Source organism: Tauraco erythrolophus, chromosome 5 (genome assembly GCF_009769465.1).
Source record: "Tauraco erythrolophus isolate bTauEry1 chromosome 5, bTauEry1.pri, whole genome shotgun sequence".
In the NCBI taxonomy this organism is placed as follows: domain Eukaryota; kingdom Metazoa; phylum Chordata; class Aves; order Musophagiformes; family Musophagidae; genus Tauraco; species Tauraco erythrolophus.
In genome coordinates this window covers 46224416-46239772 of record NC_141469.1, presented here as the reverse complement: position 1 = coordinate 46239772, position 15357 = coordinate 46224416, and the positions used below count along the sequence as shown (strand labels likewise).

Below are 15357 nucleotides of genomic sequence, written 5' to 3'. Positions count from 1 at the left end.
TGAAGTCTTTTGCTGTGAGTAAAGTTCCTGAGATAAGGTGTAAGATGAAAACAATGGTGGAGTTACTTGATGCTTAATGTGTTTTTCAGAAAATTAAAGAGAACAGCTGAATCCAGCTGTAAATGAACCAATTCCCTCAACTCTGAACTTCACCCACAGTGTGGTATTTTTAAATCTCAAAACTTTTCCCTAGTGGTAGGGAGATATGAAGTAATGATGAGTAATTTCTCAGGACATAGTGGGTCAGAGCTAACAGTCCATCATGCAGAGTGAATGTGCTTCCTCAGAATAAATTCATGACCTACTTCCCCGATAGCTTTGCTTCATCAGAACTCTTCTTTCTCCTGTCTGTGAAAGTATCAACAGTCTTTTTCCTCCACACTCCTTCTCCTGTCTTCTACATGATCATGAAGCATCAGTTTAGTTCATTTTGTTGCCTTTTCCTTCACCATTTTTCATGGCTGGGTCTTTAATCTCCCTGAGCATGGGTGCAGATGAAGTCAAAGAGAATAAAATTAGGAAAGAGGTCTGTGAATAAAGGTAGGGTAGAGGAAGAACTGGAGAAGATTTTGCCTACCTCTGGATATAGATTTGAGCTGCTTTCTCACTCTTACTCTCCTTCAAATAAATGTATCATTCTCACTTTGCTCTTTTTTTTTTTTTAATTGGGTGGCAGATTTCTTGACATGTACATTTTTCCTCTCACATAAAGCTCAGGACCTTGCAGGTAACTCCTACTGCAGTCCAGATTCCTGTCAGCTCTCTGACAGGTCCTGTAACACTTCATAATAGTGGAGCTGGGTAGAAAAACAAACTACAAGGGCTAGGTTTAAGAAAAGACTTTAGCACACAGCCCAGACTGGAGTCAGTAACCTTATCTGTGGAAATCACTACCCTTCCTACAGGGAGTGGGAAACAAACCCTTCCTGGAGACAGCAAGGCGATCAATTTTGTCTTTTAGAGGAGGGCATGGTGGTGTAACCTCCCCTCCTTTGTAAAATATATCACAACACTCACCCAAGCAGGAAGGAACTGTGAAAGGGTTTGAAATCCTGTCTTGCTTCTCACAGATGAAGTCTGGCTAATGGAGAAAAGCTTCTCCTACTGTTGCCGTTTCATGTGCCTTACTGAGTATCCAGGGATACTGGCATCATGGAGCCAGAAAGAAAGAAGATACTCTGAGCCTATCAGTGTAGGCAGCTGGGAGGACAGGGCACTGGCTTCTGGACACCAAACCCTGGCGTTAAACACTGGGGCTCTTCTGCGTTCTTACTGCCCTCTTTGGTACGCTTCATAGGTAAGAAAGTTCGCTGCCTCCTGCTGCAGCCATGCACCCTCTGAAAAGAAGAGGCCATATCTTTATTTTCCTGGAAATATGATCTTGCTAGTACTTGTCAGAAGGGCTGCTTAGTTTCTAAATTCCCATTTTGGGATAGTATTTAAGTGATAAAGGATGAGCCACAGAACTTAGATTGAGGTAAAGTTGAGCATGGCAAGAAGAGATGAATTAGGCACTTAAAGGACTGACAGAGGCATCTAAGTCTGTAGTAACCTCCAAAGTTGCAGCAACTGAGGAGGAGTTTTTAGGACTGCAAAACCCTAAATCCTACTGTAAGCACATACATACACTCTTTATTGGAAATAGACCTATATATTTATGCTTTTCTTTAACATAATTAAGCTGTGTTTCTCAGTGACATACATAGCCACTATGAAGGTATTAGAAAGTGTTAATTAAAGAGCATCATCAGAGGCAGAGATCACTGATGGTATAATGGAATTTTTAACGCCCCTCCCAACTTTAGGAATATTGAAGCTAGTTGTAACATGATATGACTTTTCACTGCAAATTTATTTTTGCTGATTTTTTTTCCTTCTTGTTAGCGCTAAACAGATTGGTATTCATTGAGTCTACAAATGAAAGCCTAATTTTGTAATTAAATGTCAAGAAAATGTTTTCACAACTTGGATAGAATATACAGTCATCATGAGGCTGGTGTGACCCATTACTGTGTAGTGTATAGTGAAGCACCTAAAACACCATTACTAAATGTTGAGCTCGACAAAAAGACGTGTTTTGCAGGGAGATAAAATAAATGAAGGCCCAAAGGCAAATTTTTAGTATAAGGGACATTAGCTCTTGCACATTATGATGCCATCTCTCTACAGCACAGAGAATTTAGATAGTTTATCATAGTATGCAAAATGAGTAGCATAACATAACATTAAATCTGCTTTGCAAATACATGTAGAATGGCCTGTATTATTTATTTTGACTAGTTCCTGCATTTTGATGACTTTTATTTATGATTTTTTGTATCCTTATGTGTCAACTGTAACAAAACATTCTTTTTTCCAAGCCAGCTGGCATTAGTTTTAGGGCCTGTTATTTGGGACAGTTGGTGGCTGGTATTCTCTGAACAGATTATCAATCTAGTCCTTCAAAGATGAAAAGAATTATTAGATAATTCCTTGCACAAATAGAGTATCATTTTCCTTGCCTAACAATGCTATCAGTATGATAGCCCAGCAAACTTAACCCTGATGCAGAAGTATCAGTCCTTTTTGTGTGTTCTTAAATTATTTGCATGCATTCCCTACTTTTCACACACTTGCAGGGAAGAACCATTTTTTCTGCTTATTAAATGACTATAAATTTGGAATAAGCTAGAAAATACAGTAACATAGTTAAAGGATGAAAGGAACTAATTCCTATGAGAAGAAACTAATAATCTAAACTGTAATAACACCTAAGGAGAGAAAGCAAAAATGTAGAAGGGATCTTCGAGGAAGCTGAACTGAAGGAAAAAGACTAAGACAAGCACTGTGATAATAGAGATCAAAGCTTTCCTTGGCTTCCTAAACCACACCCCTTATGCACTTGACAAAGACTACAGCTTATGAAGAACACCCTTACTTAAAGTATTCAGAGTGTCAACAATCTTTATAGCCAATTCACATCACCAAATATTAATGAGAATGCCAACCCTAATAATTTGAATAATATAATAATTTGATTCATATGAATCTATGAATTTAATTTTTATTAAATACAAATCCAGCTTTTCATAAAGACACCTTCACAACTGCCACATTTCAAAAATTATTGTTCTTCAAAATTACCCAATATTAGTTTTCCGTTTATAATACAGATGAAAAAAATCACCTTTATGTATCCTCTTAGCTTTCACTTGCCATACTTCTTCAAGAATGGAATAGATCAAAATAAAACCTTACCTATACTAGTTTTCTATTGGGATATCTTCATGCTTTTTCTAACACTAATTTTAAACTAAAAATAATCAGACTTAAAATTAGCAGTAAGTGTACAAGCACCAAACACTAAATGCTGCCTGCAGGTAATAAGTCATTAGCCAAATGTTTAAAAATTCGGTACCAAATCCCCATGGAAATGAGTGAAATATAGCAAAGAACATCAGGTCATGACACGTCTCTCCATAAAAACACTACCTTGCCTATGCCATGCAATGGCATGACTGAGAGGCAAGAGTATACGCTCTGCAAAAGAATGTGGCCAGGTAATGAGCTGTTTTTCCAGCCATGAGTAGGACTACTATTCTAAATTATTTTTTAACAGTTTTAAGCATTAGAGTAATTTCTATACTATGCAAAAGAGTTAACAAGAACATGTAGTTTACTCATAATAATCGCAGTCTCCATAGCATGCTAAGCAAGTATTCTCTGCTTCATTTTTTTCAAGGTGCAATCGAATAAAAAATTACTATATGAGGTTTTCCAGTTATGGAAGAAAGAAGCATACAATAATTACTTACTACATTGCATGCTAACAGAATATAACTCCAAAAAAAGCACCTTGCACTGAAAGCAAATATTTTAAGAGAAAAGAGGCAATACCTTATGGATGGATACCAGTATCACTGTGAAGAACACTGATACTGTCTCTTATTTTACTTTAGTAAATTAGTATCTTTCATTGAAGAAAAAAAGATCCTGTGAAATTACATGCTCTGATTATCTTAAAAAACCCACAACCACCAGCTACTGCTAGCTGGATCTAACAATAATCAAACTGAAAAGTGACCTAGTTACTTTCTGGGTAGGTGTTTGTTTCTGGGTCTGTTATAGGAGTACCAAAAGATTCCTGAAGTGAAGCCCTGTATTTGAAAAAAGGGAAGGTATATACGCTAGATGGAAGCAACAGCATTAAGAGCTGTCTTTGAACTTATCACTGCCTGCTAAATACGGTGAAGTATGCTGTTTCTTTACACAGAAGTAGCATTGCAAGGTTTAGGATTTTTTTCCCCCTCCTCACTTCTGCAGAATAGCTGGCTTTCTGACCTACAGTTTCATTTGTAGAGCAGACCATTACATCTAGCTGATTACAGTACTACCTCAGAAGATGGTTTGGTAAAGCTCTTGAGGGTCAAGAGAAGATAAATCTCATGCAGCCTATTTCTTCCTCTACACATTACATAGAATGATGGAAATTTGAGTTCGTGCTAATCTTGTTCTCACTAATATGGTCATTTATATTAAACATAATACTTACCCTTTCTGGAAGGCAGCATGAAAAATTCTATTTATGTAAAAAAAAAAGAAATACAGTGTCTTAGCAGAAAATATGTACAGTCTTCTGACTGTAGGCTGAAAATGCAAGCTATTTTAAGACTACATCAAAACCCATGCAGTTTCTATGTTCCATGGAAAAGCTGCCTGATGAATGCTGTAGCTATTTTCAACGGGATATGTTTAAAAAATGGGTAAGCATTTTTAGATCCTAGATTTTAGATTTAGAGAATCAGAGATGATTCACAGGAAAATACATTCTCATCCCTAAAGCAGATCAAGGAACTCACTTACAATAGCTTAACCATATAATATCACCCTGTGCTTGATTCCACTCTGGGAGTATATCTGTTGTTCAGAGACAAACAATGTGGAAATGGATATACACCCTTTGCCTGTTAGTCTGGAGGCTGTGAAAGGAGACCAAGGCTTGCTGAGAGGAAAGTTGCATACTATGTCTTCAAAATTTAATCACTGCATCTGCTTTAAAAGGTTTTAAAAAATATACAAAGCTCTACTTTGACGTTCACAGAAAAATCTTTTCTGTTGACAAAGTACCATTAAAACAGGATTAGCATCTGCAGACATATACTGTACTTCAGATTAAAGCCAACAAGTCCTATGGAGCCGTTCCTGATATGTTGTATGACCTCAAACCCAATTATGTTAGAGGGAGTTCTTATTTGGACCAGTCTGGAATCAGATGGGGAGTGAGAAAAAAAAATCATAATTTGATATTTGTTTCTTGGAATACGCTTTATTAGGAGAGGTGGGCTCTTATGCCATGTCTGGTTCCAGCTATTTCTTCTCATTCACTTAAAAACTATATATAGAATTGCTTCCTTGAGGAAGATTAAATTCTGAAATGTACCAAGCATGTGTAACCTGCTGAATTCCCAAAGAGCACTGGGTGCTTAGCATTCCCCCAAAACTGACTGGTTTAATAGAGACTCATTTGACTGACTTTAGCCTCTCTGACTTAAAACGTGCTTTTACTCTCCTTTTCCCAGGGGAGTAAAAGCAAAATGTAACTCAGGTGTTCCAAAACCTATATATATATTTGGTTTTCACATTAGGAATAAACCCTAAAGTAACACCAGAAGTGAGAGTCGAGGAGGTTCAGCAGAACTGGAGTAATAGAATTTGGAATTTTCTCTGAGCTGGAATGCACTAAGAATTAATTCTCAACCATTTGCACCAAGCAAAGAGAACCAAGTAGCAGTGTAGTTCAGGGAATGATTGAAAACATGAATTGTACTGTAGGAACAAAAAGATCCAGAGATGTAAAAAGATTTCACTCTTCAATTCACCATATTTCATCTTTCATGGTGATTTAAGGACATGCCAAATATTGTAAATTGCTAACGGCCTTTTAAAATCCTACCGGAATCCCAATTTCACAATGCTAGTTCTTTTTTAATGGTTCATTAATGTCGAAATTAACAACAAGCTATCAATAATCTGTAAGGGATAATGTAAATTACAATGGCTGTTCCGATAGGTAGAAAATGTTTTTATTATTCTTTGGTCCAGATTATTTGAGTGATGACTGGAGAGAATCCCTTAGGTTTGTAAAAACCCAAACATATTTAATTGAGCAAATCATTACAGGTGACAAACTACTTAATTTCCATTTCTCCTTTTTGTTTTACAATTTTTCAGGACATAAGCAAGAACAGCAGTTCAGGCAGAGTCTGCGTGGTGCCGCACAGATGGAAGAGAGCACCCACGTGTTATAACTTGCAGGGTGTGTTTGAAGAGAAGCGCAGAGAAGCTTGCCAGTTCTCTCATCTGCACTAGGCGTAATCAACAGCAGGTCAGTGCTGGAGCGTTAAGGAACCCCGATGAAAGGGCAGTAAACTTATTCTGCAAATAATCACTATAGAGTAACGACATCCGAAATAGCTCAATTGATATCAAGCGCCATGCTTGGGTTCCTAAATTAGCAGTCTAACTCCCTAGCGTCTGCTTTCTGTTAATGGAGAAACAGTCATCCAGAAGATGACTTGGATATTAGCGGAGGTACCTTTATCTTTGTCGAGAAAGGTGTCGAGACTAGATCCGTAATAGATGAATCCTGTTCATGACCAGTACTAGTTGAGGGATGATAATATAACCTTTATCATCACTCTGCCATCCTGTCTGTATTGCCATCTCTCGTGAATTTACTAGGAAATTTAACCCAACAAAATGTAAAGGTTCCAGTGATGCACTGAATGTATTTTGTGTTTCGTATCGTTATGCAATGCAGAGTTTAAGCAGTTCACAATTTAATAAATATACTGCATTTCAATCTCCCTGCTTAGATTCCAGAGATAACCAGTATGATTTCTGCATAAAATTTGTACAGAACATATTTCTCCCACAGAAATAGTACTTTTCCCCTCGCAAATAAATCTCGATACATTATTCTGTAGATCAAAAATAGTGTGGTATGTATTTACCTACAGTAAAGGCTATGAGTTTTTAAATGATCAGTTATAAATAGGCACTGATTTTACACAGCAAAAAACCAACTAAACAAAAAAAACCAACCTAACTAAGAACCAAACAATTCCCCTCTCCCTTAATTGGATCAAGCATTGATAGAGCTCAGGCAGTAGGTAAGAGGGGGACTGTACATTCCCAAAGAAAGTGTCACAGGAAATGAATTACCCTTTTTTTCCAGAACGGTTTCCTTTTTTTTGTTTATGAATATGTGTTCATTTGGATTTGTTGTTTCGTATCTAAAGAAAAGCTTAGGACTTCCAATTATGCACTGCACTAATTTAAGAACTGAATTTCATTTTCTCTCCATCTGATATCACAATGCAGGCGCAAAGTGCTATAAAGAAACACTTTCTAAAATCAATCCGTATCTGCTAGTTAATTCTGAATAGTCCGATTTAATCCCAGATCTGTGTCTGAATTAAAAAGTGGTAATTGAAAAGTAAAAAAAATACCCAGCTGAATGGAAGTGGCACATTTTATAGAAGTTTCTCAGGAAGTGGGAAGTTGCCCAAAGCCTGCACTGCCAAAGTCAGTTTTTAATTATGTTACTGTAAATTAAAACTAATTATGCTTGTTGGAGTAGAATCATCTTCAATTTGTGTTGTAAATGAAATAAACCCCATCCCACTAAGGTACAACAAAGCAAAAACTAAATGCGTGTAAAGAGATTTCTGTAGTTTTGCCAGTCTAGTCATTGGAAGAGTTATTACTCTGGCCCATACTTGGAAAACCTGGAATAAATATTGAAGTCATCAGCTCACTGCAACCTCTTTGCTAACTGTTTTGTTGTTTAAAATTTCTGATTTGGCTTGATTGCTTTCCTTAGTAGCAATATCAGACAGGCAGTTCTTAACAGCTTCAAAATTCTGAGCTGCTAAAATATGCAGCAATGGTACATGATGAGGTTTCCTTCACTGTCAGAACATCCATGTCTAAGGACTCTGGGTATTGCTACAGGAAAAATGCCATACCTTTCTGCTCCAACTATGTCATCAAAGGGAAGATAAAAAGTAGAAAAATAAACCCAGAAAACTAAATTTAGTCACGTAAGATGGAAGCTACCCAAACTCTCTAGAGATCTGGGCCAGTATGTCCTTGTGAAAAACATTGTCATGGCAGCTTCAAACCCAGCCCAGACTCAGTGCTCCAAGCTTTACGGTCAAGTGCTGAGGATGGCCTCTGTCCCCCAGGGCTCTGAAGTTAAACGACAGAGTGAGGCAAGCAGGTGAATGAAACAGAGCCAGCAAGATAGTTGTAAGGGTGTTATAAAAGTACAGAGCAACACATGCTATAGTTTGCGCTTTGTCTAATCTTTGGCATGGAGAGAAGTGATCAGCAGGCAGTGTTTTGTATCCCTTCCATCCCCGTGGGATTCTGTGGTTTCACTTTGCTAAATCTTTAAAATTCTTTCCTTAAAAAAGAAAAATAATCAAGGCCTTGCCGTTTTTTCAGGACTCTTCTCTGCCTCATTATGACAAGTCTACGAATTAAGAGTTCACTTAGCCCTGTTTCGGCATAGAGGAGAAATCTACCTTTTCTAAATTATTATCTGAGCAAATATATTATAGAAAAGAAAATTAGGAATAGCAAAGGCATGGTCTTAAAATCGTTTTGCATTGAAGTCTAACATCAAAACATAGTTTAATAAGTTGGAATTAAATAAGCTGTCAAAGGAGAGTGGCAGGTGTCCTTTGATGTCTGAGTGACAAGCACTGCCACTACCCTTCCAGTTGCAATAAACAAGTGACTACAGAGAGGACAATCAGTACTACATCAGTAGTAAACAGAAGCTATGGTTTTTTACTTTCAGACCAATCCTTGAAAACTTGTAATAAAGACGTGTAATAGCAAAATGCTGTAATTTAGTAAAACTTATACTAACAATTAGTATAACAAAATCAGTTAAGTAGGATTAGGCATATTTACTTGAAAACATATCCAGGCTGATCGATAGATACTGAATGAATCAGTCTTTTGCTGCACATGCTCTGGTACTTCTACGGCACTAGAATGAAACTGGAACTAAATTCATCCATTGTAGGCAGGATATCTTTTTTTTCTCTGCAAGTAGTTTGTCTTAAAATAATGTTGTGTGTCTTCTTAAAAACAAAGAGTTTTAAAGAGGTTAACTTAACTTGAGACGTATCCTAATATCTCTGCAGTCCTACAACTATGCAAAGAAAAATAATTGTCATATATCCCCCATTTATTTCTCAAAAAGGTGGAGCCTCAAGATAGCTGATAAAGCATTAAATACATTTTGGAATAAGAGAAATATTTACCTTTTAGAGAAGTATCCTTGATTATAGCAAATCCCACTCATTGTAGCCATTTTTGTACTTTCACTTAAGTCTCCATTGCACATAGTACTTCTCATATACAAAAGAAGCTCACATTCTTCCCAAATAATCTTGTCTTTTGTTTTGATGCTATAGTAGATGCTGTTAAGTATGCAGTATATATCGCTAAATAGCCAATCTCATTAGAGACATTCTCTACCTAGATCTACCCAGAAAGTTAAAGAACAGCCTTACTCTTCACAGATAAGGAACATACACTACTTTCTAAGCAGCTGGGAAAAGGCATTTATCCAAAGTCATAATTTTTTTGTTTATGCACTGAAAACTAATACAGTCAGCATACCATGCACTAAACTGGTCTTTAAATATTTTTCAAGTTAATTATGTTCACCTTAAAACATGGTACAAATCTTTCTGAGTACAGAGAAAGAGAAAAAAATGCACTATTTTGAATTATATATTTAATGTAAAATCAGTGACAGCCAAATCTATTGTATACGATTCACTGGAAGGGAGAAAAGCATACCTGGCAGGACTTTACATGTACAGCCTACTCCCAGTGCCTTTCAGCTATTAGGACCTTACACAATGTTTAGCATGACTTCATAAATTCATGCTGCTTCTGCTGTAAAAACTGTGAGGGATAGCTAAAGACTGTTGACGTTGATGTAAAACAACAGATTCATTTACAGAAAAAGACCTCTCTGACATCAAAAGAAATATGCTAAGCTTTATAAGCCACTCCTGTAAAAGTGTTTCTGTCTCTCGTTTAGGCCTAGTAGGAAAATCCAGTGAAGATTTATCTTTTTTACCAGCTTTACTGACTCTTGAAGAATCCTGAAAGCAATGCTTGTTCTGGCAACAGTAAAGAGAAGGCAGAGAGTAGGAAAAACATAAAGACTTAGAGCCTTCTCAGGTTGTCACCGACCTCCAGTCTTTTCACACTCTCATACCTGGCATCCTAACTTCTCCTGGCTTTATGACACAAAACGCGGATGAGAGAAGATAGTTCTTGGCTGGTGCTGTGCTTTTATAAGTTAGTCCTTCTAGGCCAGTCAATAATGCATGTGTGAGATGCGCCAAGAATTAATTAATGGTGGCCTCCTTAAACAAGTAGTCCATGCTTCTGTTGTGCTAGTAGTACAATCACACCTTGTGGTTGTCCTGGTTTTAGCTGGGACAGTGTTAGCTCTTCTTTTTAGCAGCTAGAAGAGCTCTGTGTTTTGGTTTTACTCAGAGGCTCACTCTGAGAAGAACGCTGACAGCGCACTGATGTTTGTAGTTGGAACTGAGGTCTCAAGGACTTTTCAGCTTGCCGTGTTCTTGCCAGTGTGCAGGAGCACAACAGGACAAGGGGGGAGCATAGCTGAGACAAGGGGTCCACGACTCTTCTTATGGTTTGTACTTGAACTTAAGATGGAGGGCTAAACTGGCCAATTAGTATTCCATATCATGCAGCATCATGCCCAGTATAAAAGTGAGGGTCAGCCGGAAAGAAGGGCTTTTGCCCTTCAGGGACTCTCACTTTTGGACTCTTGGGGTGTTTTCTCTCTCTCTCTCTCTCTGTCTCGGGGCCTCCCGTTCATCTGGGATTGCAGTATCGAGTTTTATCTGTTTCGGGATTGCAGCTTCGGGACGAGACGGGCCTCGGTCAAGGGGTGGTGAGCAATTACACCGTACATCACTCGTTTGTATATATTTATCCTTGTACATATCCGTACATATATATATTGGTAGCGGTAGTAGTAAATTTTTCTTATCTCAACCCACGGGTCTCTTTTCTTTTTCTTCTTTGATTCTCTCCCTCATCCCTGGGGGTGGGGGAGTGAGCGACTGCGTAGGGTTTGGTTGCTGGAGCGGCCTAACCCACGACAGTGGTTTCTAAATCTATCTTGCTATGTGGACTGATCATGAAGGATCCTTCCTTCCTCTCCACTAATACTGAATAATCACTGTTAATCTACAGTGCTGTGTAGGGAAACACTTGGATGCAGTATAGCAAATGTACAGTGAGGAATAGCAAATGTTTTAGGAAGAAGAAAACAATACATTTGTTACTGAATCATGCATGTTAGGATAGGTAACATTATATTTTTGTTTTAAAGTAAAACATTATTTTTATACCCACAACAAAACATGGACCTGCAGAACTTTTCAAGCAATCTTCTAACAGCTTCATACGAGTCTTCTGCAGCTCAGGACTGTCCCATTCATCTGGTTCAACTCCCCAGTATAAGTCTATGACCTGGAAAACAGGATGCAACATTGTTATTTTACGACATACCCTTTCTACCTATCAAGTTAAAAATCAGATTTGTCAACATTTCACGTACTGCTAGGCATTGCTCTGCAGTGCAGTAAAAGGCAATGAGGTCTATATCCAGTCCTGACAGACTGGCAGGGTTTCCTTAGGTAAATGACAATCCAAGCCTCTTATTTTCCCTCCCAGACAGTCCCTCCTGGGACAGTCTCTCATCTCATATTCATATTTTTGTGCAGAGATTAGCATGACAAGATCTTGATTTGATGTAGTCTTTATTTGCTACCGGATTGCATATAATGAATAGGTAAGAATAATGACAAAAGCATTGATAAAATCCTGGCTCCACGGAAATTAATGGGAGTTTTGCTGCAGATCACAGTCAAGATCACGACTTGACGCCCTGTGTCACTTGTATCGACAGAATATAAACTCATCCTGTGCACATGGCTCAAAAGAAAGAATACGTGCAGTTCTGTAATACCGTGCTTCCTTTGTTAGCTGCTCTTTGTTACTTTGGAAGCAGAGAGATTGTATAGATATGCAATGACAGACAGCTTGCTGTTCTGCCTTTCATCTGTAGTTACAGACTCAGTTTTGTGATGGTAATTAGTTGCAAACAAACTCCTGGAAGAAACTGGAATATGGATGTTGGACTTATTTGAAGAAATTAAGTGATAAAGGGTGATTTCACTACATGTTTTAACTAAAAGGCTGAATTCTTACTGTGAGAAATTGAATTTAAAAGAATAAGGATCATATGTACGCATTTCTTTTGGAATAAAACTTATGCTACATGCTACTACTCTCTCATTTAAGCTACTAACATCATGTTAACATCATGTACGTAGCTTGAACAAAAATCCAAATGGATAGTTAAAAAAATAATCAAAATTGTACTAAGACATCAATATATTACAATTTTGTTTATTGTAATATTATTTGTACTGTGGAAGAACTCTGCTGCTTTCATAAGAAACAGAACCACAAAACTAGCTATTATCTAAATAGATCGTAAAGTCAGCCTGAAGACCTAATATAAGAACTAATAATGGCTTGACGTAGAAGTAAAATTCACCAGTTTACAGCTGATTAATCTCCTTGGGAAATTTCTCATAAAAATAAATGCCAAGGTTTAAGACCTAATGCTATAAGCATGTTTAATTTTACTACCAACAGTCTCGTTGGTTATTTCTGCCACAAGAGTTTGGGACACGTGTCAGTGCTAGCTGGGGTAGGTACGCTGTTGCCAAACACAAGAGGTACCATACCGTCTGACTGATGGTGAGTGAAATAGCCCGATGTATAAAATGCATTATAGCTTACACTGCCAAGAAATTACACTTAATATCTTTATTTTTTTACAGAAACTCTGTTCCACAATTTTTGCTGGAAAAAGCAGCTTGTGCTTTACAAAACTGCACCCCAAACAGCCTTCCTGTCTTCCTCATTTGCACTGATTTCTTCTCTGTCCTCTTTACTTTTAGTCTGATTAGGAAGAAAGTATTCCCTTCTTCCTCTGTCCCTTCTGTTATTTATCTATATGACTTCATTATTGAACCTTACATTGCATTCAGCTGTCTGATTACTTTTGAATGATGTATGACAGAAGTATTCTAGTTATAAAATAAGAACATCTCAGCATACAGTCAAAAGTATTTGAATTACTGGTTGAATGAATTTATCGTGCTGCTCAAGTTGATCGGAAACATAAAAGCAATTTCTGTTTTAACTAACTGTTCAGAAATCATGCTAATTGTAAACTTGAAGAAGAAATTTTCTGGAATATCAGAGATCGTAGAGGCTCAGTGGCCACCTTCTGTGTGTTACAATGTTATAGATTATTTTTACTGGGTAACACAATTTTGGCACATAGTATCTTAACATGTTACAATTTTGCCCTGCAAGAAGAAATATTGTAGCCATAAAACCTCTGAAGGCACTAAGAATTTCAAGATGAGAGTCTTGCCAGTTATTCTTCATGCTAGCTAAAGTAAATACGATTTACAAAATTAAAGAAACAGAACAAGACAACAACTGTGTCTAATGTTGAAGTACGTTTAAACTTATACTTGGAAAAGCTGTGTGGGAGACACCCACTCTAACTTTCAATAAGGCTGCCAAGGTGCGATGACAACCAGTGCTCTGTGCGAGAGCCGCTTACAGGCAGGGGACTGACACTGGTTCCGTTCCACACTAGTCATCTAACGGAGACTTTTTATTCATAATTCAATGTTTCCTTTTGCTTATTTTAGCTTTTGTCCTACCAATCTTACAGTTTCACAGATTTTTCTAAGTAAATGAAATAATTTCAGCTTTATCGCTTCCAACTGCTTAAAAACACACTAAAAAAAAATCATTCAAGGAAAATTCCGCTTTCCCTCTAGCATATATCACACGGTGAAACTTATTTGAACAGCTCATTGTTCCCAAGAAGAAAAGAGTATGCTGCTAATTAACCATGGTTTGTTATCCTCCAAAAACTTTCTATTATAACTACTTTCTTTAACCTTTCTAGTCTTCCTCTAAAATAATACTTTATTTCAGGTATGAAACATCGTGCACTCTGAAGTCTTTTTCTCAGCTTACTTGCTTTCTGTCTTCACCAATACCTGTTTTTGAGAAATATTTTCTGATTCAATGGAAAAGGAAATCCATTGAGCAAACAAATTCATAGAGTGATTGAATATATTCAGTTCTGCTTCCACACGCATGGTAGTTATGTTCCCTAATAGCTCCCATCAATTTGAGGATGCTTGACAGATCCCATGCTTTGCAACAACTGAAACACTTTCAGTGCTGCCAGATGACTTGGCGGAAGGTGGAGCTATGAATGTACTCAAACACATTTAATCTAGGTCATGATTTGTCAGGAAGAGGACATCTTCAGGACACCTTACACTGTAACGCCTTTGTGGCAGTCACACGCAAGGTAGTTGGTGTTTGGTCAGTAGAAGATACCAGGATGAAAAGTTATGTGTTCTGCTCTGCACAGGGAAATACAAATTTATCCCTGTATCTGAAAAGTACATAATAATTTCTTGACACCACTGGGCTAAAAACTGTACTCTTCATTTTGCATGCTAACCTAAGAAACTCAGTGTTACAGGAATGAAAAAGGCAAAAAGAATGTTTTGATAAAGTCTACCTCAGAGCCTCCTCCAAAATGCTTTACTGCTTTCCCTTGGTAATTTTTTGTACAAGTTTTCCTACTTTGCTTCCACAATAATGTGATAGCTTTCTAGCCGTTTTCAGAAATGTGTCAGTGGAGCTGTCTCTCAGACCTCATATCACATAAGGATGCTCTGGGTGTTGAAACTATATAATAAAATAAATTGCTTCCATGAATATCAACTAAAGTAAACTTAATTGTTCCTCCCCTAGAGACTACATTACAATCCATTTGAAGACAGACATGTTTCCTCTCACAAAGAATTCGGTGGATTATGATCTACTTGGAGGAGAAATTTCCCTCCTGTCACTGAGATGTCTCCTCAAAGACGACTCAGAAATAAAAGAGTTCATATTTTCCATTAATATCACATGGTAGTAACAGGCAAAAAATGCTTTATTATTCAAATATCTTTTGCTATTCTTTGCATGTACCGCTGCAGCTGGGACTTCCCAATCAGCTGATGAGCTAGGACCTTCAGATGAAATTTTTTTATAGCCATAATCAAAAATCACTCTGGAATTTACCACCATGCCGACTCAGCAATTCCACTGTGACTCAGGGATATAAAACCAAATATCCTAATT

The 15357-nt window shown here is 37.4% G+C and overlaps 1 protein-coding gene across 1 annotated transcript in view; it reads right to left on the bottom strand.

Annotated features, from left to right (window-relative positions):
- Positions 1-15357, bottom strand: part of NWD2 (NACHT and WD repeat domain containing 2) — a 56935-nt gene that overhangs the window by 17772 nt on the left and 23806 nt on the right. The window contains exon 3 of the mRNA XM_086612245.1: positions 11467-11583. Within this exon, the coding sequence (XP_086468371.1) occupies positions 11467-11583 (117 nt within the window). The remainder of the gene's footprint in view (positions 1-11466; positions 11584-15357) is intronic.